The sequence below is a fragment of the Anomaloglossus baeobatrachus genome, chromosome 10 (genome assembly GCF_048569485.1).
Source record: "Anomaloglossus baeobatrachus isolate aAnoBae1 chromosome 10, aAnoBae1.hap1, whole genome shotgun sequence".
Taxonomy (NCBI): Eukaryota; Metazoa; Chordata; class Amphibia; order Anura; family Aromobatidae; genus Anomaloglossus; species Anomaloglossus baeobatrachus.
Window position 1 is genome coordinate 141,560,587 of NC_134362.1, and position 22,598 is coordinate 141,583,184.

Below are 22,598 nucleotides of genomic sequence, written 5' to 3' on the forward strand. Positions count from 1 at the left end.
GCCAGCTATCACACGATATCGTACCTGCGACGGAGGCGGGGACTATCACGTGCGACATCGCAGCATCGGCTTGCGATGTCGCAACATGCAAAGCCCGCCTTACTGACATTGGAAGTACTGGGTATATCCTGCCTCATGTTGGTATACTCCCTGCCGGCTGCAACGGGCAGCCGGCGGTGAGTTCCGCACATGTCAGCTGATTTGATTTGAACAGTATTCACTTACCCGGCACCATGGGAAGTTACGTGGCGTGATCACGTGGAGCCGTAGGTTGCCATGGTAGCACAGGGTCCTGTGATGACTCCTGTAGCTATCATGAGTCAGTTCCTCTTACAGCCGGCAAAGCGCCGTCTCTAAGAGGAGAGCAGCTTTTCTGCAGATCAGAACAATGCAGCTGTGATCTACAGAAATTAACCAGATATCAGACTACTGATCCACATAGTCCCCTAGGGGGACTAGTAAAATAAAATTAAAGTTGAAAGTTTTAATGCTAAAAGTTCAAATCACCCCTCATTCGCACCATTGAAAATTAAAGGGTTAAAAAATATACACATATTTGTTATCACCGCGTTCAGAAACACCCGATCTATCAATATATAAAATCAATTAATCTAATCGTTACACGGCATAGTGGCAAAAAAATTCAAATGCCAAAATTACGTTTTTTGGTTGCCACAAATTTTGCACAAAATGCAATAACAGGCGATCAAAACATAGCATTTGCACAAAAATGGTAACGTTAAATATGTCAACTCGAGACAAAAAATAAACCATCACTGAGCCATAAATCCCAAAAAATGAAAACGCAATGGTTTTCTGAAAATGGCGCAAAATGTGCGACCCTTTTTTTGGACAAACATGTGAATTTTATTTAACCCCAAAGATAACAGTAAACCTATACATGTTTGGTGTCTACGAACTTGTACTGACCGGAGGCATCACACCAACACATCAGTTTTACCATATAGTGAACATGGTGAATAAAATATCCCAAAACAATCGTGCAATCGCACTTTTTTTTTGCAATTTTTCCGTACTTCGATGATTTTTTTTTGCCATTTTCCAATACATATATGGCAAAACGTATGGTTTCATTTAAAAGTACAACTCATCCCACAAAAAATAAACCCTTATATGGGAAGAGTGATCGAAAAATATAAAAGGCTACGGCTCTCGGAAGAAGGGGAGCAAAAAAACGGAAAATCGCTTAGTAGTGAAGGGGTTAAAGCACCACACCGCCAGTGCAATAAAAAAACAACTGCTGGAGTGATGCTTTAATGGTATATTTTGATTGATGGACTTTTTGGGCGTAAAAATATCAAATTTGTGTATTTTTTTACATTATTTTCTTATTTCATAATTTTTAATGAGGGAAAAAGTAGGGGATTTGAACTTATTTTCTTTTTAAGCTTTATTTTTTTACTGTATTTAATAGTTCCATTAAGGGATTAAGAGATCATTTGTGCTATATACAGCAATACTGTTTTTTTTCTTTCGTTTTTTTTTTTTGTTTTTTTTTTACTGTATATAACAAAAATGATGGACTCTTATGACAGGCTGGCACTTACAGGAGTGCTGTCATGACAGGCATGTGACAAACCCCTGGCTGTCACATACACCTCATCAGTGCCTCTCTATCATGTTTCGGGGGCACAGAATCACTAAAACTTAAATTTACATCTCTGACTCATCTTTTCCATATATAATCAGTATTACATATAAATCACTTACTTTTTTCTCTGGTCCATTACTTCCCCTTCCATAGCACAAACTAGACACAGCCCTACAAGTAAGATTAATCGAGCTCGTAAAAAAATCTAGTCACAAATCGGAATAACATTAACATAAAATTCTAAAAACATTTATGGGCAGACCTATCATTTTAGAGTGACGGGGGCCCTGGTGCATAGAAAATAACTGCTGGCCATGGTGACAAGTAGTACTTGAGTGGAAGTACCACAGAAGAGGAGTAATGTTATAACTGGCTGCTGAAAATATTACCCAACAGTTATTGGAAAAATTGTATCACATCATGTGTCACTCCAGCTCTATTCCTCGCACAGCACCACCTCCTGCTTAACAGCCTCTATGCGGTGTGACATCAGGCAAAAGGAGTGGTCAGTCAAGCAGGAAGAAGCAGCACTGGTTGGAAAATAGAGCTGGAGTGACAGAGGATGCAATTGGATTAAAGCTGTACAGTCTCATTGCATATCAATACAAATGTTGATTTCTCAGTAACAAAGGAATGGACTGACCATGTAAAGGTATGGCTGGACTTGTCTTTGCAATACTTAAATAGTTGGGGGGAGAGGGCAGTTTCTGACTTTAAGCAATTTTGGTCAGGGGCAAGTTTACCTGGGAAGATGAAGATGAAGAAAGCACTGATTCCTCCTATGACAGAGATGATCTCACTGATGTCCGGAACAAACAAAGCAATGATGAGGGTAACCAGGATCCAGAGGACAGTCAGTGTGACCCTCACACATCGCTCATAGGAAACTGTTACATATGCAGTCATGTATTTGTGATCCAGCCAAGCCTCTTGAAGGACGGATCTGGGGAAGGGAATAGCAGAGAAATGTGGACTCTTTACTCAATGGAATTTTTTTCTTTAAGTTTTACAATATTATTCTGTTCTATGATGTTACTTAATATTTTCCATGGAGTTTTTAGAAGGCTTAGAGTCAGCGAGTAATACAAAGCCAGTGGAATGCAATAAAAAAAAAAAATCGCAATCCACTCGGATCAATATTACTCTATGGGGCAGCACCCATGAGCGATTATTTTCTCAGCCCTAATCGAACCGAGAAAACAGTTTCAGCATGCTGCTGGTGGAATGCAATTCAGTTTCACTTGCACCCATGCAAATTTATAGAGCAAATGAAACATCGCATTGGACTCACGTTACACCGGTGTAATGCGAGAGCAGTGCTATTCTCGTATCAGCTGGCAACGGAGGAGATAGGTAGATAAATCCCTCCCCTCCTCATCGCTGGCCCTCCCTTCCTCAGCGCCGGCCCTCCCCTCCGCAACTGTGGTCTGCTCGCACAATCAGACCACAGTCGCATGACACTCGGCTCCCGCTGTGTTATGAGCGTGTGCCGAGTGTTATGCGAGGACTCGCAGTAATCTCATGTGGCCTCAGCCTAAAGCGGGCTTTACACGCTACGATATATTTAACGAGATGTCGGCGAGGTCACGTCGTAAGTGATGCACATCCGGCATAGTTAGTGATATCGTAGCGTGTGACAGCTTTGAACGAGCAGAAATCATCGTTGACATGTCGCTCATTTTCTAAATATCGCACGTCCTGTTGTTCATCGTACTCGGGGCAGCATGCATCGCTCTGTGTGACACCCCGGGAACGATGAACACAGCATACCTGCGTCCCTCCGGCAATGCGGAAGGAAAGAGGTGGGCGGATGTTTACGTCCCGCTCATCTCCGCCCCTCCGCTTCTATTGGCCGGCTGCTGTGTGACGTCGCTGTGACGCCGAACGTCCCTCCCCCTTCAGGAAGTGGCTGTTCGCCGCCCACAGCGAGGTCGTTTGCAAGGTAAGTACGTGTGACGGGGGGTTACAACATTGTGTGACACGGGCAACAAATTGCCCGTGCCGCACATGATGGGGGCGGGTGCGATCGTAAATGCGATCGCATGATTAATTGTAAGGTGTAAAGCAGCCTTTAGGGTTAAAAAGAGGAGAGAATCCTCTATGACTTCTGCAGGTCTCTGCTCGCTTACTGTAGTGACCACGTGACTTGTAGCATTCATTTGACCACTACAAATCCAGAAGCCCCCTTTATCTGAGAGCAATGCGTTATGGAAGTTCAGATGTCCATTATACTGTTATAATAAACACACTTTACCATGTCTGATAATGGCAAGTCATATGGTAGCCAACATGACATTTCCAGGAGGGATTTTCCGGTCGTTGATTCCTATATTATTCGCAATTACCCATATCAATAATATCACGGACACTGCTTGCGACTTGGTAAAAAATGGCCACAGCAGCCCTTTATTGCCTATTGTTTACACACTAACACAAGGGGGCGCCGTCCAACGGGCGTCCCCAACATTTAACAATAGGTAATACCATAATAATAATAATAATAATACAGTACGTAATACAATACGTAACCCTGGGTAGGCCCGGTCCAGAAACCACCTTCCACCACCAAAACATGATCCCTGGCCGCAACACACACCGGGCCGGAGATGAGGTATGAATCACCTACGGATCAATACCCCCCACCTTGCAGGACCCATGCCTGCAAGATCCTTGTAACCGGAGCCACTATATCCTACAAGTGACTCTCCAATCAAATAACATTATCCGTTAAACCGCCTCTGGACCAGACCTACCCCCGCCATAAGTCCGGTCCAGAAGCCATACTCCACCACCAGAACACAATCCCTGGCCGCAACACACTGACCCAGAGATACGAGGCATTAATCACCTACGGATCAATACCCCAACCTTACAGGACCCCATGCCTGCAAGATCCCTGTAACCAAAGCCACTGTATTCCGCAAGTGACTCTTCAATCACACAAACCGTCAGAAAACACGATCCCTGACCGCAACACACCGACCCAGAGATACGAGGCATTAATCACCTACGGATCAATACCCCAACCTTGCAGGACCCCATGCCTGCAAGATCCCTGTAACCAAAGCCACTATATCCTACAAGTGACCCTTCAAATCACTCAACCGTCAGAAACACGATCCCTGGCCGCAACACACCGACCCAGAGATGGGGGCATTAATCACCTACGGATTAAACCCCCCCCAAGAAGCATCAAGTATCAACCGTGTCTCAAAACCTTACATTCCTCTTTACCTCCAACTCAATATTATCCCCGGCTGCAACCTCCAGCCCAGAGATATGAGGCATCAATCACCTACGGATCAATCCCCCATGTGCATAACAGTAATTGTGACCTCAAAAACCTTAAAGCCCGTTAGCGACTTTAATCCAACAACATCCCCGGCTGCAACCAGCCCAGAGATAAGAGGTATTAATCACCTACGGATCAAAACCCCTATGCCTTGCAGAACCACGTGCTTGCACTGCACTTGGATTCAGAACCATGACCCCAACCAATGACTCCTCCTGCGATTACCATTTCACCAAAATGGATCACTGACCATAACAATGGTCCCATATTTAAATGAGGTAAAAGTCACCAAAGGAGTAATACCCTTACCCAAACCAAAAACTCCCGTACTTTCAATTACCTATCACCTGGGGCACTGTAGCCACCTGTGACTCCCTGGCAACCATCAACTCCTTAATATATAATCCTTGGCAACAACCCTGACCCATATATAAGGCATTGATCACCAACGGAGCAATAATTCCTCCCTGCAGACAACCTTGTACCTGCAGGTCACCAGTAACCGGAGCCACTGTACCTTCCCCAGTGGCTCTCCATCCAAACACCAGTAACAATTAGAGCTCCTCTGGACCGGACCTACCCCCGCTGCTGTGACAAAGGACATAATCCCCATTACTTATGCTGACCATACACATATACATCATACACATCATATACATATATTCCCACATTACCCCCATCTTATTCACCCACTTACAAGAATCCCAAATGACAATATACATCACAATCCACAAAGAAATATTTTTTTTATATTTTTTTTATTATTATTTCATACACGACACTTTCTCCAATCCTTTCTGTTCTCTTTTTTTTTTTTGTAACGGCTCTTAAAATTGAATAATTATACATCCATATAAACACCAATAATAACAATACACAATAGAAGGGAGGGTGGGTGGGAAGCTGTCATCCAGGAAGTGCAAGAGAAGGTAATTGACTCCCACCTCCTATTATATACACCATGAAGCTCCCTCCTTTCCTACCACCACACTCCACCCCCTAACCAATCACCTTCTTTTCCTCATTCCTAAACGAACCAACACTGTTTAACCCCATCAACTCCCTACCCTCCGGGCTGTCATGTCGCCCCTACACCCTATGGGTTCCATGGCTTTCTTGACATTTCCAGGAGGGATTTTCTGGTCGTTGATTCCTATATTATTCCCAATTACCCGTATCAATAATATCACGGACACTGCTTGCGACTTGGTAAAAAATGGCCACAGCAGCCCTTTATTGCCTATTGTTTACACACTAACACAAGGGGGCGCTGTCCAATGGGCGTCCCCAACATTTAACAATAGGTAATACTATAATAATAATACAGTACGTAATACAATAAGTAACCCTGGGTGGGCCCGGTCCAGAAACCACCTTCCACCACCAAAACATGATCCCTGGCCGCAACACACACCGGGCCGGAGATGAGGTATGAATCACCTACGGATCAATACCCCCCACCTTGCAGGACCCATGCCTGCAAGATCCTTGTAACCGGAGCCACTATATCCTACAAGTGACTCTCCAATCAAATAACATTATCCGTTAAACCGCCTCTGGACCAGACCTACCCCCGCCACAGGACAGGCCACGTGACACCTTGCGTGGCCTGGACCCCCACACACCCAACGCTTGCTCCCCCAACTTGCAAGCCAAACCAACCATTAAAACCTTTTCATCCATCACTTAAACTCTGAGCATCCAATATATGCACCAACCAGTGTACCCAGTCCACCTTACTGCACCGCACTCCCCTGATCCTTGGTGGCAGGAGCCACCGGGTCCCTCTGACGGCCACTCAGGCCCACCGGCACACCATGCCACAAGATCCCAAATTATACCGGAATCCACACCATGCCCCGCTGGCCTTATTATAACGAATTAAATGCAGTACCGACTGTACCATCGTCCTCCCCAGTACCGACCAAAGAACCACTGTACAGTCACCCTGCTCCTCCTCCTGTCTCCAGCTGAATTCAACCACCACTGGGGTTGAGATACAACAACAGGATGACACTCACACTGCTTATGCTACTGGGTCACTTCGCACCCCAAACCTAGTTCTCCCAGGAAACCCCGCTGTAAAACGACTGCAATCCATAGCCTTGAAATTTCCCCTACAGCTGACCTTGCAGCTTCCCCAGAGCCAAATATCACTACCGGTCTCCCCTGACTGATTTATTCCGCCATCACACCCTCTGACAACAATAGAGGCTCGAGCTGTCTTCCCCAGAAAATCCCAAAATCTTCCCACATTTTCAACTACCACACTAATGGACCTTCTTCATCCGAAATCAGGCCCACTTAATTTCCACGAGGCTCACACGGCCTAACGGAACCATGCCCCACCCCAAAATTAACACGGCTTCAAAAATCAAAACAACCGCAACCATCGCCCTGTACCCCTTACTGAGGCGAAGATATTGAAGTATTACCTTCGATCCCAAGGTCCCCAACAACACCTCCAACCATAATGCACAGTCCGCTTGCCTCCGCAAACCGGACCACGACAAGCTCCCTGTACTACAATGCCCACCGGAAAATTGCAGCCACACCACTGGCCCGATTGACTCCATATGCAACTATGGGCATCAGGAGACACAACTTTACCAAACACCATGTCCGGGCCTTTCGATCTCAAGGAAAAACCTTGTGACACACAACCCCCTTTGAGCTCTCATATTACACCCCAAGATAAATTAAAACCTTGGCCACACCATAGTATCCGCTCAAAGCCGACCACCAAGGGGCGTACCACTATTTTCCCATAACGCACAACTGCACCTTCAAACCAAATACCTTCGTGCCGTGAGACCGGAGCACCACGACTCCCTAAGCAAACCCTTACCCAGATGCCCATACCTACCACCGGGCCAAGCATTCCCTTTTTTTTTGTTTTTTAAATTGTATATGAATATAAAATAGACTCCACCAGCCCACAGATGCCAGGAGTCCACCCATGCAAAACACCCAATAATACCAGATGGCCCTAAGCTATCCGACTTACACTCTATGCACCACAAGTACCCAATCCTCTAGTCCAAACCAAAACCCGCATAGTCCCCACCCGTAATCACGGCTGTCCGAAGAACTCCATTATTCCGTCCGCAGCCCACCATTGCTGATTATCCGAGTTCACCCACAGCAACGCAAAGCTGCCCAGCACCTACATTAACACCAATTCAGTCACGCTGGACTCAACATTCCTCCCAGCACCAACTTCCACAATGGGATAACATGCTGACTAGCCACAAATTAACCCCATGTTACCATTGATGCGGTTGCAAACCTACAAACCCATTACAGCAACCAACACCTCACCTTCTCCTACATTTCCGCTCTCCTTTATTCCCTTATCCACAGCAACCCTCGCGCTATACCAGGGCCCCGCACCTACACATCACTCACAAAAACCCCCTGAAAACTCCCCGCACACACCGTACCGCGGGACCCCTCGCCCCTTTACCCTACCCACCATAATTCATCCAATAAGAACCACCATGCATCAGAAGATTAATAATGAAACACCCCAGCAAACCTTCAATAACTGCGCCGTCTCACCCGCTCACATGTGCCGCAATCATCAGCACCCTTAACCAAGTCTCACAAGACCTAAACTGCAGCAAACGCCAAACCTCGCCATCCCCAACCTGAAACTGTAACCACCGGACCTGACGCCACCTGCACCCTCACGGCCCCGCTGCCATGAGACCACCCCGTCCGTAACTCTGCCCCTGGCCTCCAGAACATGAACCCACACCCCCCAGGGACCACGGCACTAACCGACCTATGAACTAACCACATGCTCCAAACCCCCCCAGCTGCTACCCATATCTCCAGACACTACTCCACTATAGCGACTGTCCCCCCACCACTACAAAAGGGCTGAAACTTAAATTGATTACCGCGCCAGGCTGCCTCCAGAGGATGCCCTCAGATCAGCCGTCACCGTCCTTTTCACCAGTCGTCCGTTGCTGATCCCGGGACAGTCCCTCAAGCTGCAGCCACCGAATGCCCGCCGGGTTCGCCTCCTGACGCCAGGAGCACCGTGTCCACATGCCCTGTTTGGGCCGATTGTCGCCTCCACAATGCTGGGCACTCCCCTCCTGGGGGAAGCCGCTACTGATGAGAGCTGCACCCTTGTCCCAATGCCTGCTCCAGGATAGACAGCAGGCCTCATGTCTCCTCCTCGTCGCCACCTGCTGCACCCAGTCCTCCAGTCCCGATGATCCAGCCACACAGGTGAGGTGACCCTGCAGGCGCCTCCCGTCTCCTCCTCGCCGCCGCCTACTGCGCCCAGTCCTCCGGTCCCGATAATCCAGCCACACAGGTGAGGTGACCCTGCAGGCGCCTCCAGTATCCTCCTCGCCGCCGCCTGCTGCGTCCAGTCCTCCGGTCCCGATAATCCAGCCACACAGGTGAGGTGACCCTGCAGGCAGCCGTCCTCCGGCCCCCCCGCGGAGGGAGGGGGGGGGTTGTCCATCCACCGCCGCTGGGCGCGCTCCCGGCCGGGAGCGGCCGCATCGCTCCAAAATCTAGCCCGAGGCCTCACACCGGAAGTAGGCCCCCGGACTGGACACACACCCTTTTCAGCCGTCGCAGTCCTGCAGGAGATTCCTCCCGACAGCCAGAGCGGACGCAGCAAGCTACCACCGCCCGCCCAGCTGCGGAGGGTCCCCACAGGAGTGGGGGCTCTCACGTTGTCCTCCTCACCCCCACCTTCCCCAAAAGACCCTGGCGAGTCCTGAAACTGTCAGCACTACAGCAAAGAGGGGGGTGGGGGGAGGGGAAGGTGCCGAGGAGACACCCAGGCAGCCTGGGTGTGGGACTGCACTGCCTGGGCGCCCTGCACCGCCATGCTGACCAGATCCGAGGATTCCTCAGGACATCATGATGGAGGTTCCCCAGCCCGTCCAAGCTGCAGATCTGCGATGTCCGGATCCATCAGGCTGGATGTCATGATGGAGGTTCCCCAGCCCGTCCAAGCTGTCATCCAGGAAGTGCAAGAGGAGGTAATTGACTCCCACCTCCTATTATATACACCATGAAGCTCCCTCCTTTCCTACCACCACACTCCACCCCCTAACCAATCACCTTCTTTTCCTCATTCCTAAACGAACCAACACTGTTTAACCCCATCAACTCCCTACCCTCCGGGCTGTCATGTCGCCCCTACACCCTATGGGTTCCATGGCTTTCTTTGCTATGAAACCTCCCGTTACATGCTGGGTTTGCAAACAGCATGACTATATTGCTTATTCGAGGGGTTGTGTAGTTTAGGTCCTTGTTACTGTGCTGTCAGGTATCCCCAGTACAGCTAATCTCTGGGGTCTCAGCCGCAGCACTTTATGATTCGTTTATTGTCTGGGAACACTGCTAACAAAAGGGCATTGTCCAACGTATATAGCTTGCCTTCCTAGAAAATCCTGGAACCCTCCTGAACAAGTACTTAATAGTCGTTAAAAGTAATGGACATATGTACTGCAAAGTAAAAGCAATTTGCTGTGCATACTTTTAGTCTTTTTCAGCTGGTTTTACCACTTCAGGCTTAGCAAGGTATGAAGCGGCTAAGAGAAGTGTTACTGTTCTTCTGGGGCTTTTACTTGAAGGGGCTACCACTATTTATATTGGTTAAAATAAGTACTTGATACACTGCCGATTTTGCAAGTTTTCCCATCTACAAAGAATGGAGAGATCTGTAATTTTTATCATCAGTACACTTCAACTGTGACAGAAAGAATCCCCCCCCCCCAAAAAAAAAATCACGTATGATTTTTAAATAATTAATTTGCATTTTATTGCATGAAATAAGTATTTGATCACCTACCAACCAGTGAGCATTCTGGCTCTCATAGACCTGTTATTTTTTTAAGAAGCTCCTACTCTGCACCCATTACCTGTATTAATTGCACCTGTTTGAACTTTTACCTGTATAAGATACCTGTCCACACAATCAATCAATCACACTCCAACCTCTCCACCATGGTCAAGACCTAAGGGGTACTTTGCACACTACGACATCACAGCTGCGATGTCGTTGGGGTCAAATCGAAAGTGACGCACATCCGGCGGCGTCGACATCGGAGTATGTAAATCGTTTTTGCTACGATTAACGAGCGCAACAGCGTCGAAATTGTATGATCGGTGTAGTGTCGGTCATTTCCATAATGTCGCGGCAGCGACAGGTACGATGTTGTTCCTCGTTCCTGCGGCAGCACACATCGCTGTCTATGAAGCCGCAGGAGCGAGGAACATCTCCTTACCTGCGTTCCGCAGCTCACACCAACTATGCGGAAGGACGGAGGTGGGCGGGATGTTTACGTCCTGCTCATCTCCGTCCCTCCACTTCTATTGGCCGCCTGCCGTGTGACGTTGCTGTGACGCCGCACGACTCGCCCCCTTAGGAAGGAGGCGGTTCGCCGGCCAGAGCGACGTCGCAGGGCAGGTAAATGCATGTGAAGCTGCCGTAGCAATAATGTTCGCTACGGCAGCTATCACAGACACCAGGGACAAAATTGTAAACCTGAACAAGGCTGGAATGGGCTACAAGACAACAGGCAAGCAGCTTGGTGAAAAGAACACAACCTCAAAAACATCGCCCCAATCCTGAAGCATGGAGGTGGAAACCTCATACTTTGGGGTGCTTTTTTGCAAAGGGGACAGGACGACTGCACCGTATTGAAGGGAGGATGGATGGGGTCATGTATCACAAGATTTTGACCAACAACCTCCTTCCCTCAGTAAGCGCATTGAAGATGGGTTGTGGCTGGGTCTTCCAGCATGACAATGACCCAGGGCAACTAAGCAGTGGCTCCATAAGAAGCATTATAAGGTCCTGGAGTGTCCTAGCCAGTCTTCAGACCTGAAGCCAATAGAAAATCTTTGGAGGAAGCTGAAACTCAATGTTGCTCAGTAACAGCCCCAAAACCTGAAAGATCTGTAGAACATCTGCATGGAGGAGTGGGCCAAAATACTTGCTGCAGTGTCTGCAAACCTGGCCAAAAACTACAGGAAACGTCTGACCTCTTTAATTGCAAACAAAGGTTTCTGTACCAAATATTAAGTTCTGTTTTTCTATTGTATCAAATACTTATTTCATCAATAAAATGCATATTAATTATTTAAAAATCATACAATGTGAATTTCTGGATTTTTTTTTTATTTTGCCTGTCACGGTTGAAGTGTACCTATGATAAAAATTACAGACCTCTCTATTCTTTGTAGGTCAGAACACTTGCAAAATCGTCAGTGTATCAAATACTTATTTTCTTCACTGCATATAGTCAACAACCAAAAAAGGCCATTGGAAAAAAATGCTGCAATAATGACAAAAACGCTTCAGGAAAAACACCACCTTTGTTTTCCTTCAACCATCTTCCCATGGCAAAAAGTCAGGTGCGTATGCTGACGTCTATAACATGCCGCGTGCACACACCCTTGAGGAAATCGACTTTCCTAGAAATTTACCTTCGCGACAACCTTAAAATGTTATATTAACAAGACCTCCAGCAGATGCTTACCTTCCTAGTAGAAGTATGATTGGATAGATGGTGATAATCGAGATGGAAAATAGCAATCGGGCCACTATAACAACAGCATCATTGCCTGGGTAGGACATCAGAATATCAGCTGCAACACTTTCCCCAAATGTAAGGAATCCATAGATGCCTGGAGGTAGAGAAGGGAGATCAACAAAGCGTAACCCTTTGTCACATGGTAAACATTACACAGCTCCACATTCTCGGTATATATTTTTCTCTACCTGTTAGAGAGTAAATGAGCAGACAGATCAGCATGGACACCACGGACACCATCACCCAGTTTGATAGACATTTGTTCTTCATACTGCTATAGATAGTTATACAAGCTTCATGGCACTGAAAGATGAAAACACAGAACATTGCGTAAGGATATGTTCACAAGGAAATGAATTGCTGCTCAACAGTTATTCCAAGAGAAACCAGAGAGGACGCCATGAAGCTAAGTCAACATTAAATTGTGCAGGAAAGGCAAAGTTAAAAAGAAGGGATTAAAAAAATAAATAACTAAACGCTCCTTCCCTGTCCCTTCTATGATGGCTTTTCCTGGCTCTCTGCTAGTCTTGACAGCCCAGCCACCTTTGAGGTCATATGGGACAATATTTCAACAGGTAAAGTTGTACAGAGACTGGCAGGGGACCCGGTACAGGAGCTGAGCACTGGCTGAAGTGGTCACATATCATGTCAGCATGTCCTTGCTGGAACAGACAGAACAGAGACTGATGAGGGACCTGGCAAGTGTCTTCATGAATGAGGCAGGAGATTGGTTTTGTTTTTAATTTTTTTCTTCCATAGAATATTAAATACGTATGGTTGAATATGATTTATTGTATTCCTTAAATATCAGCAAATTACCTGAAATCCAAAGCAGATAGTTGGAATCACACTAAACATCGAAGCCAAAGAAGATGCACTGAAATAGAGTAAAACAAAGTGTTATAAATCAATTTCAGTCCCCTTTTTCATTTAACACTTTACCTCCTTTTGTTGCTTTTTAGTGTTTTACTCTGAAAAAGAACAGGTAAGCCCCAACCACATCTCTGTACCTTAGACTCTAGAAGACAAACCAGAAGCTAAAAGCCCCCAAACACATCAGACTAATGTCAGATGAACTCACAAATATTGATGGGTTCTTCCAACAGTCTAAAGGCCGCTTTACACGCAACAACATTGCTAACGAGAGGTCATTAAGGTCACGGAATTCATGACGCACATCTGGCCTCGTTAGCGACGTCGTTGCGTGCGAAACGCAGGAACGACCGTTAACGATCTAAATTTCTTACCTGATCGTTGATGCGTCGCTCTATTCCCGATTATCGTTGATGTTGCAGGACGCAGGTTGTTCGTCGTTCCTACGGCAGCATACATCGCTATGTGTGACACCGCAGGAACGAGGAACATCTCCTTACCTGCATCCACCGGAAAAGAAAGAAGGTATGGCTTGTCACAATGTCACACAATTAAAAAGGATGACAATGATGGTTCAGCGCAAGTATTCAATACAGGTCATTATTGATTGTCGCTAAACTGTCAGGTTTAATCAAATCACAAGAAGTAAAAGCAAAAGTCTGTAATCTGTAAAGTGTGATTAGCAGAAGTCCCATTGTTAGCAAACTAGAGAACGACATCAATAAATTTAGGCCTTTGAAGCCCATATGGATTGCAAATGCCAGAGAACATGTGCTGAATAAAGTATAAAGACGTTGAATCTCCTGATTTTTAATCTCCGTTGACATATGGGAATAGATTATCTCATGGTTTAAGATTTGCAATCCATCATTAAATGTTCATATATTACAGGTATTAAAACAGTCTTATGTGGAGTTTATTTTTAACCCTTACCAATGCCGAAATGTGAATGGATGCATCTTCCTCTGTGCACTGTGTGGTTTATTACACAGCAGCGTACATTTCTTACATTAAATCCTGTGATGTTCAGAGGATGAGATAAAAGGCAACTTGGAAGAAAATAATCTGCTATTTTATGCCTTTGGGAAAACTTTACTTACATATCTAGGAAAAGTGTAAATTTAGCAATTCCTTGAGATTTTTCCTTAAAGAAAAATGCCTTCCTTTTAGGCCAAATTTCCCATAGGCAAAAATGATGGTGAGTCTCTGCTATGCATTTGCTTGCAAAAAATCCACTGTATTTTATAGTGACAGAATAGTGGGGAGATTTAAAGAATTCTCTGTATACCCTTTGCAAAAAATATTGTTCTATTCCAATGCCAAGATAAATTTACTCTGTCTTATTAATCTACGAACGTTAAAGGGTGCTTTACACGCGGCGACATCGCTAACGATATATCGTCGAGGTCACGGTGTTTGTGACGCACATCTGGCGTCGTTAGTGACATCGCAGCGTGTGACAGCTAAGAGCGACGATCAACGATCGCAAAAACGTCAAAAATCGTTGATCATTGACACGTCGCTCCTTTTCATAATATCGTTGCTGCTGCAGGTACGATGTTGTTCGTCGTTCCTGCAGCACCACACATCGCTATGTGTGACACCGCTGGAACGACGAACATCTCCTTACCTGCGTCCCCCGGCAATGAGGAAGGAAGGAGGTGGGTGGGATCTTCCACCCGCTCATCTCCGCCCCACCGCTTGTATTGGACGGCTGCCGTGTGATGCCGCACGAACCGCCCCCTTAGAGAGGAGGCGGTTCGCCGGCCACAGCGACGTCGCAGGGAAGGTAAGTCCGTGTGACAGGTGTAAGCGATGTTATGCGACACGGGCAGTGATTTGCTCGTGTCGCACAACCGACGAAGGTGGGTACTCTCGCTAGCGTGTAAAGTGCCCTTATTTAGGCCCTGATTTACAATTTGTATTTTGTTTTTCTTTTCTGTCTAGTAATAGTGGCCTTTTTTTTGCTCTGAATTCTTCAAAATGGTGCATGAGATTCATGAATGTGGCACAAAAATCAAAAAAATATTTTTTTCCCTGTGTTGGTGTCTTTGTGACTTTTAACTCTAGAAGTGCCAGGAATTTCGAGCTCCATAGGGTTCCAATGGTAGAAATGTTAAATGACCCCTCTCTGGGACTTCTAGTTTTATGCACCAAAAGTCGTAGAAACAGTTCGCATAATGGCACAAGAAATGCACCAAAATAATGCTGTACTCAAAAATACCGGATTGGATTGGAGTTGCGCCAAATTTAGCAAATTCTTAAAAGGTCGCAATTAATGAATTGGGAAAAAAATCTGGAATACCAAAACTCTGCCTACAAAGCAGAACACCCCCCTCCGCAAAAAAAAAAAGGGAGCGCATATAAAATGCTCTTGGTGCAAATAGGATAATAAAATGGGTGCAAACGAGAAAAGTACACAATCCTAGACAATAAAAAGGGGCAAAGGTAATAATGGATTTGGGCACCAAAACAGTGTAATGAAGTAAGTGATATATTAGACACAGAAGGAAAAAAAAGAAGAGGGTAATTCTGCAGGATGTTTTAAATCATTGCAGAGATGGTTTTGGATCACCTGGACATTTGGTGATTTACCTCAGTATTTGTGAGCCAAAACCAGGCGTGGGTACAAAATGTAGAAGTGAAGCCCGTGTTTCTACTATACTATTCCTCTAATTGTTCCACCCTTGGTTTTGTCTTATAAAATATTGAGGTAAAATTCTAAACATGTGCACGTGGCCTTGTAGTCTTTGGGCAGCCAACAACTGGTTAAACAATTGACAATTATACTCAGATGTTAATGTTATGCATACAGCCCTTTTATGAAATGTTTGGAGAAGAATACTACTGGTTAAGCGTGAGTTGTGGATTGAATTTGTCTCCAAAAACTTGACCACTTGGACAAGGTGGAAATGAACGGAGCAGATGACCTGGTCTGATGGATCACTTATGTGGACGTCTGAGGTTTACTCACTTTGAAGAGTATTCTCGTTTATGGAGCACATTATGCTCGGTCAGGTAAAACTTCGCAATAATCACCACAGTCAGGTAACAAGCAGCCAACGTTCCAAGAATACTGCAGGGAGAAAGAAAATATCAGTATTAAATATATTTACCATATCAGACAGTATATATTTAGTGGAGTTGTTATGAACCATTTTGAACTCAAGCTTCTACAGCATAATTCTAGCCACAGGAAATATACAGAGATTATCCAGAATATTACAACTGCCCGCCTAATGTGATGTCACCTAACAGCTCTGAAATGTTGAGGCCTGAACTCCACAAGATCTCTGTAGGTGTCTACTGGTATATGGCATCAACAGTGGCAGACATATCATTGGTGTAGGCATACTGGGGCCTATCTTCATTTTCAAATTTGCAAGCAGTGTCTTTGAGACACAAAGAGGGACCCATATATTATTGGTGTTGCACAAATGCCCTCTTCAACTTGTCCAAGTGTCCCCCACTTGGCACCAAGATGTTGCAGAGTTCAGCTTTCAGCAGAGTCATCAACACTCAAGACATTGTGAGACTTACTTATTTACTTGAGACATACAGCAACCATTATACTCATCATTGTGGCATGAATGTTTACAGGAGAAAAGCAACTGAGACAAATAACTAAGAGATCATACTGTACAGACAAAACAAAATAACAGTTGACATAGTACCATCTTCTGTCTGCTCAAGATAGAGCCCATCTACACCCCTTCTAAATAGAGTCAGGGACGAAAGTGTTGGAAAGGGTGTGTTCTCCCAGCAGTACATTTTGGCAAACCGCAGTCTAGCTTTTCTATGTTTATACTAGTGATAGTCAATATCAAATTTTATATATATATATATATATATATATATATATATATATATATATATATATATATATAAAAAAGGAACTTCACATATGATGCACGTAAAACCATTAAGCCATTTATAATAATTAACACTTTGTATATAGCATCATCAGTGGAAACCGCCCCATTATACCATCACACAAACAAACCTGATGCCATGGTGTACTGAGTATGACACTTGGAGTGTGTGGCGGGGGAGCAGTGTCATACTCAGTACATCATGGCATCAGGTTTCTTTGTGTGATGGTATAATGGGGCGGTTTCCACTGATGATGCTATATACAAAGTGTTAATTATTATAAATGGCTTAATGGCTTTGGGTGCATCATCTGTGACATGTTATATTTATATATATATGTTGAATTTGATATTGACTATCACTAGCATAAAGGTGAAAAATTCCCCATTTATAATTGATTATACAGTAATTATGTAGTTGCAGAGTATGACCTGCTTTCCATGCCTACAGGTTTTTTTTTAAAATATTTCATTCTTTGTCTCTTGTGGTTTATGTTGTTTATCAGTCATCAATGAAGACTCATATTTTTTGATAAGGTATGTTGTATTTATTGGGATATCAAGTTTGGTAGATTATTGAGGTATATGCTAATAGCTTTTTGAATTTAAGTGAATCTTGGTATATACTTCTAATTTTTGGGTTAAAATAGCTTTTCTATGTCTCTGTGTCAACAGTGGGGTCCTCCTGGGTCTCCTGCCATAGAGTTTAATTTCATTCAAATGTCAATGGATAGTTAGTACTAACACTGATGAACTCTGAACCTCCAAGACAGCTTGAATTTTTTTGGAACTTGATTAGGTTTGCTTATCTGCCAGACAGACGATCCTCTGTATCAACCTTTACCAATTTTTCTCTACCATCCACGTCCAGGGAGATTAGTTACAGTGCCATGGGTTGTAAACTTCTTGATTATGCTGCTCAATGTGGACAGGAACATCAAGATCTCTGGAGATGGACTTCAGAATCAAAATTCTCAGACAGTGTTTTTTTTTCTCCTCTTTATGTTCATCATGCTTAGTGTGGGGCAAACAGACACGAAACACAATGCAAATATCGAAGCAACTTTTTATCTGGTTTCAGGTGTAATTTTCACATTGCCTACATCTGTTGCTTGCCACAGGTGAGTTTGAATGAGCATCACATGCCTATTTTTGATAACCAGAGCAGGTAAAGCAGACTGCTGCTGGCTGTAACCCTCAACTGTCTGCTTTACCTTGGCTGGTTATCAAAAATAGAGGGGATCTCACTTTGTTTTTTTATCTATTTAAATAATTTTAAAAAATGGTGTGGGTTCACCCCTTTTTGATAACCAGCCAAGGCAAAGTAGACCGCTGAGGGCTGCAACCCGCCGCATCTGTGTGCTTTACCTGTTGTGGTTTTCAAAAATAGGAGGGACTTTTTTGTTTGTTTTTTCCTACCCACATTTGTATGCAGAGCTATTGCCACCATTTTTCTTCCTTTTACAGCACCTAGCCCATATTACCATCATTTTACAGCACAGAATTTCGGGTCTCCCTTTGATTTATGTAGGGCCAGGGGTCAAGTCCGTAAACTTTATAGCTCTTGAAATTCAGAAATTTAAACAATAAAAATGATCGATTAATTCTAAAGACCCAGATTAGGTAACCTCCTCAGTGGTTATGGTAGTTTAATAGATATGTACATGTGACGGGGGGTTACAGCATTATGCGACACGGGCAACAAATTGCCCGTGCTGCACAAATGATGGGGGCAGGTGCGATCGCAAATTCGATCGCACAATAAATTGTAACGTGTAAAGCAGGCTTTATTCTCTAGTGCATAATGAATGATCTACTATATGTGTGTACTGTATGACAGTATTAGAGCACCAAGAACACATCACATGGCTCCTGCTCCCATGATATTGCAGTGACACAAGACAATGGATTCAGTATCTGACTCCTTTTTACTTTGATCATTTGATGAGGTGTATGGGCTTGTAATTACATATGACAGGCCAGTCGCAGGCTTGTCTGCTTGCATTGGTCTATAGGCTTTTGACATGATATATTAAAAACTGCAATGGATTGTAATTGGAAAACTAAAAATATTCAGATATCTACTGTATAAAATACCAGGATAGACACCCATTCATGCATGTGACAATATGCTGCAGATGTTTGGACATAATGGACTCTAGGGAACAGAAATATGAGTAAGACATTGTAATATCATGCCGATAAAATGTGAGCTACCTAGAATATAAGCCCCAAACTGTCCACCTGGATCAAACCACCGCATGGGCAATGGGACCTGTGAATCTACTTTAAAGGAAATGTGATCAGAAAATTATCGAATTGTTTATATTAGGTTTTTGTGTTTCCCTTTAAAAAGAAACTATCTTTAGAAAATTACCTATTGATTAAATTGTGTTTTTGTGTTACATGTACTTTATTGGCAATGATTTTTTTTCCCATAACAGTTTAGTAATCTTGTAATCACACTGACCACTGGAGATTTTTTTAGACCTCCCAGAAAGAGTTTTCAATAGGCTCTTTATCTGCAGAGGAAAAATGCACTGACAGGTACCGCCTCTATATACAGCTGATAACACAGGATCCACCAATTACAATAGACAATGTCACAACTGACCCTGCTTCCACTCCCCTCCCAAATGACCTTTGCACACGCTCATTAGACACTTCAATAGAAAACATCGCATCGGAATCTGACCAATGTGGCTAATATACTGTACATGTGTTAATTCATGAAAGAGCAGGAAGATATAGAGTCTAAAAAAGCCATAGGGGAAAGTGTGAAGGTTGAAAATGATTCATTTTATTATTTTGTAAAAGATATATTTCCAGATCTACCACTTCTCTCCTACAAGCACCAAACTTAAAAATGCACTGTCATCAACGTTTTATCCTCTTAATATAATGGAGTCATCATATTATTGTCATGGGTGTATCACGCTTGACAGACAGTCTTGTGCTTTCTGGCCATAGAAGGTCACAGCATCTGGCTGCGCAGAATGCTCCCTGACTTTCTATTGCTCCTGCTGTTCGTATTCATTGGTATAGGTAGCTTTCCTGTTGGATTAATCTCTCTCCGTTTTGGACCCAGCAGGAGCTCGACTTCCACCCAGCTGTTGATTGCCAGTATTCTCGGTGTTTAAATACCCCTTTCTTCCTTTGGACTGTGCTGGTGATATTTTCAGTTCATTCAAGCCTTGGTTGCAAGCAGGTGGCTTTTACTCCTCTGTGGTATCGTTGCCGAAAGGTCTGCTGAATTCCTACCTGAGTCATCTAATGATAATTAGTTCACGCTTTTCCCCCTGTGTGTCCCCCTTGTTTCCTCTATAGTTCTTTAATGGGGTTGATGAAGAGCTCATCCCATCCGTTCCCTATTTAGGGCCCAGCACTAGGAATACCTAGGGTCAGGTATTTGGCTCAAAGCATAGGTGCAGAACCTATCTAGGGTGGTGAGGGTCCACAGGGACCGGCAGTAGGTTTGGTCAGGGGTCACCATTTTCCCTATTCCTAGACACAGGTTTCCCTTCCCTCTTGCCATGGTCTTGGTATTTCCCCATACCTAGTGTGGCAATTATATAGCACTGTGCACTTCGAATTGCTTCTTTTGCCTTACTACCCAGTTAATTCTTCTCTTTTGTCTGCTCTATATAGGAACTGGAAGTTACTTGTCCCTGCACAAATCATTCTGTGCCACCCCTTACAGTAGTCTGAGTGCTCGGATCTGGGGGTTTTGCTGTGGCTCGAGGGTACCTGGACCCGGGGCTCAGCGGCCACTCAAATAAAAAGGGGAAAATATTTACAAGGGGCCAGTTCGCAATGCCACTCGTCGTGTGCAGTAGGGGAGTACCGCCGCTGCCAATGGAGCGGGGTAGCGAGATGGTGGTCCTTCCCCGGGTAGGGAAGGCCCCGGAGCTCCGGAGGGATGGTGAATGATGTGGTGGAGGTGATCTGGGCAGGTCAGGACTCGGGGAGGCAAGTGTACTCACTCAGGCGGTGCAGTTGTTAGTGCGGCCAATAAGCAGACTCTGACACAGAAGAAAACCAAGTCTCTGGATGCCGCTGCCACTCTGTGGAGCCCATCCGGGTGTCCGCCCCCGCTGGTATTGCTTAGTGGTCCGGAGCCTGCCTCCATGCACAATTGTGTAGATGTTCCTGAGTGACTCCTAGGCCTGAAGCTGTCAGGGTCCTGCTCCCTATAGTGATATATTGGTGCTGTAGTCTCGATGGCTGACACTTGAGAATTCAATGGGCTGCATACACTGGAAAGCCCTATCCCACTCATTGTGTTGATGCCTTTGATCTCTGAGCTCTTGGGGAAAGTTCATAAAGAGACTATCCTCCACAGGTGAATTATCAGGTTATGTGAAGCTACTCCCTGATCTAGGGTCCTGTACCCTGCCGTGCTCGGTACTGGTCCAGTTACTGGACTTTCCGGTGCCCACCGTTCTCCAAAACTAAGAGGTACTTTGCACGTTGCGATATCGCTACTGCGATATCGTCGGGGTCAAATCGACCGCACATCTGGCGCCAGTAACAACGTCACAACGTGTAAAGCCTAGATGCACCAATTAAACAATCGCAAAAGCATCGTAAATCGGTGTCCTGTGCAGTGTCGGTCCTTTCCATAATTTCGCTGCAGCGACAGGTACGATGTTGTTCCTCGTTTTTGCGGCAGCACACATCGTTGTGTATGAAGCCGCAGATGCGAGGAACATCTCCTTACCTGCCTCCAGCAGCTATGTGGAAGGAAGGAGGTGGGCGGGATGTTTACGTCCCGCTCATCTCCGTCCCTCCACTGCTATTGGCCGCCTGCCATGTGACGTCGCATGACCCGCCCCCTTAGGAAGGAGGCGGGTCGCCGGCCAGAGCGACGTCACAGGGCAGGTAAGTGCGTGTGAAGCTGCCTTAGTGATAATGTTCGCTACGGCAGCAATCACAAGATATCGCACGTGCGACGGGAGCGGGTACTATCGCGCTTGGCATCGCTATCATCGGCTAGCGATGTCGCAGCATGCAAAGTACCCCTTAGTCTGGGTACCCTCTCCCAATACCCTGCGACCAGGTCTCCGACTCCTCTGGTCCCAGACCACCGTCTGCGACCTAAGCAAGGCCACACAGGGAGCTCCAACTCCCTCAGCTCCTCACTCTTTGAGGGCTACTCTAGAACTGACTTCCTCCCTCCCACCAGTCTGCCTGACCCCTAGGTGGGTGGCCCTATTCCAGCTAGACCACCCACTGGTGTGCATGACAGGGTGTGGTGTGAGGTGTGGTTAGGATTTGAGTGCTGATGGAAGCAATACCAGTAGTTAGTATCCCAGAACCATGGAGGGTGAGTTCTGCACCCTGAGAGACAGGGGTTCAGTTCCCTGTGACACCCT

The 22,598-nt window shown here is 45.3% G+C and overlaps 1 protein-coding gene across 1 annotated transcript in view; it reads right to left on the reverse strand.

Annotated features, from left to right (window-relative positions):
• The window catches only part of SLC38A8 (solute carrier family 38 member 8), a 123,751-nt gene that overhangs the window by 2,105 nt on the left and 99,048 nt on the right, over positions 1-22,598 (reverse strand). The window contains exons 4-9 of the mRNA XM_075326699.1: positions 16,326-16,427; positions 13,298-13,355; positions 12,667-12,781; positions 12,425-12,572; positions 2,356-2,555; positions 1,732-1,783 (exon numbers count right to left, since the gene is read on the reverse strand). Of these exons, the coding sequence (XP_075182814.1) occupies positions 1,732-1,783; positions 2,356-2,555; positions 12,425-12,572; positions 12,667-12,781; positions 13,298-13,355; positions 16,326-16,427 (675 nt within the window). The remainder of the gene's footprint in view (positions 1-1,731; positions 1,784-2,355; positions 2,556-12,424; positions 12,573-12,666; positions 12,782-13,297; positions 13,356-16,325; positions 16,428-22,598) is intronic.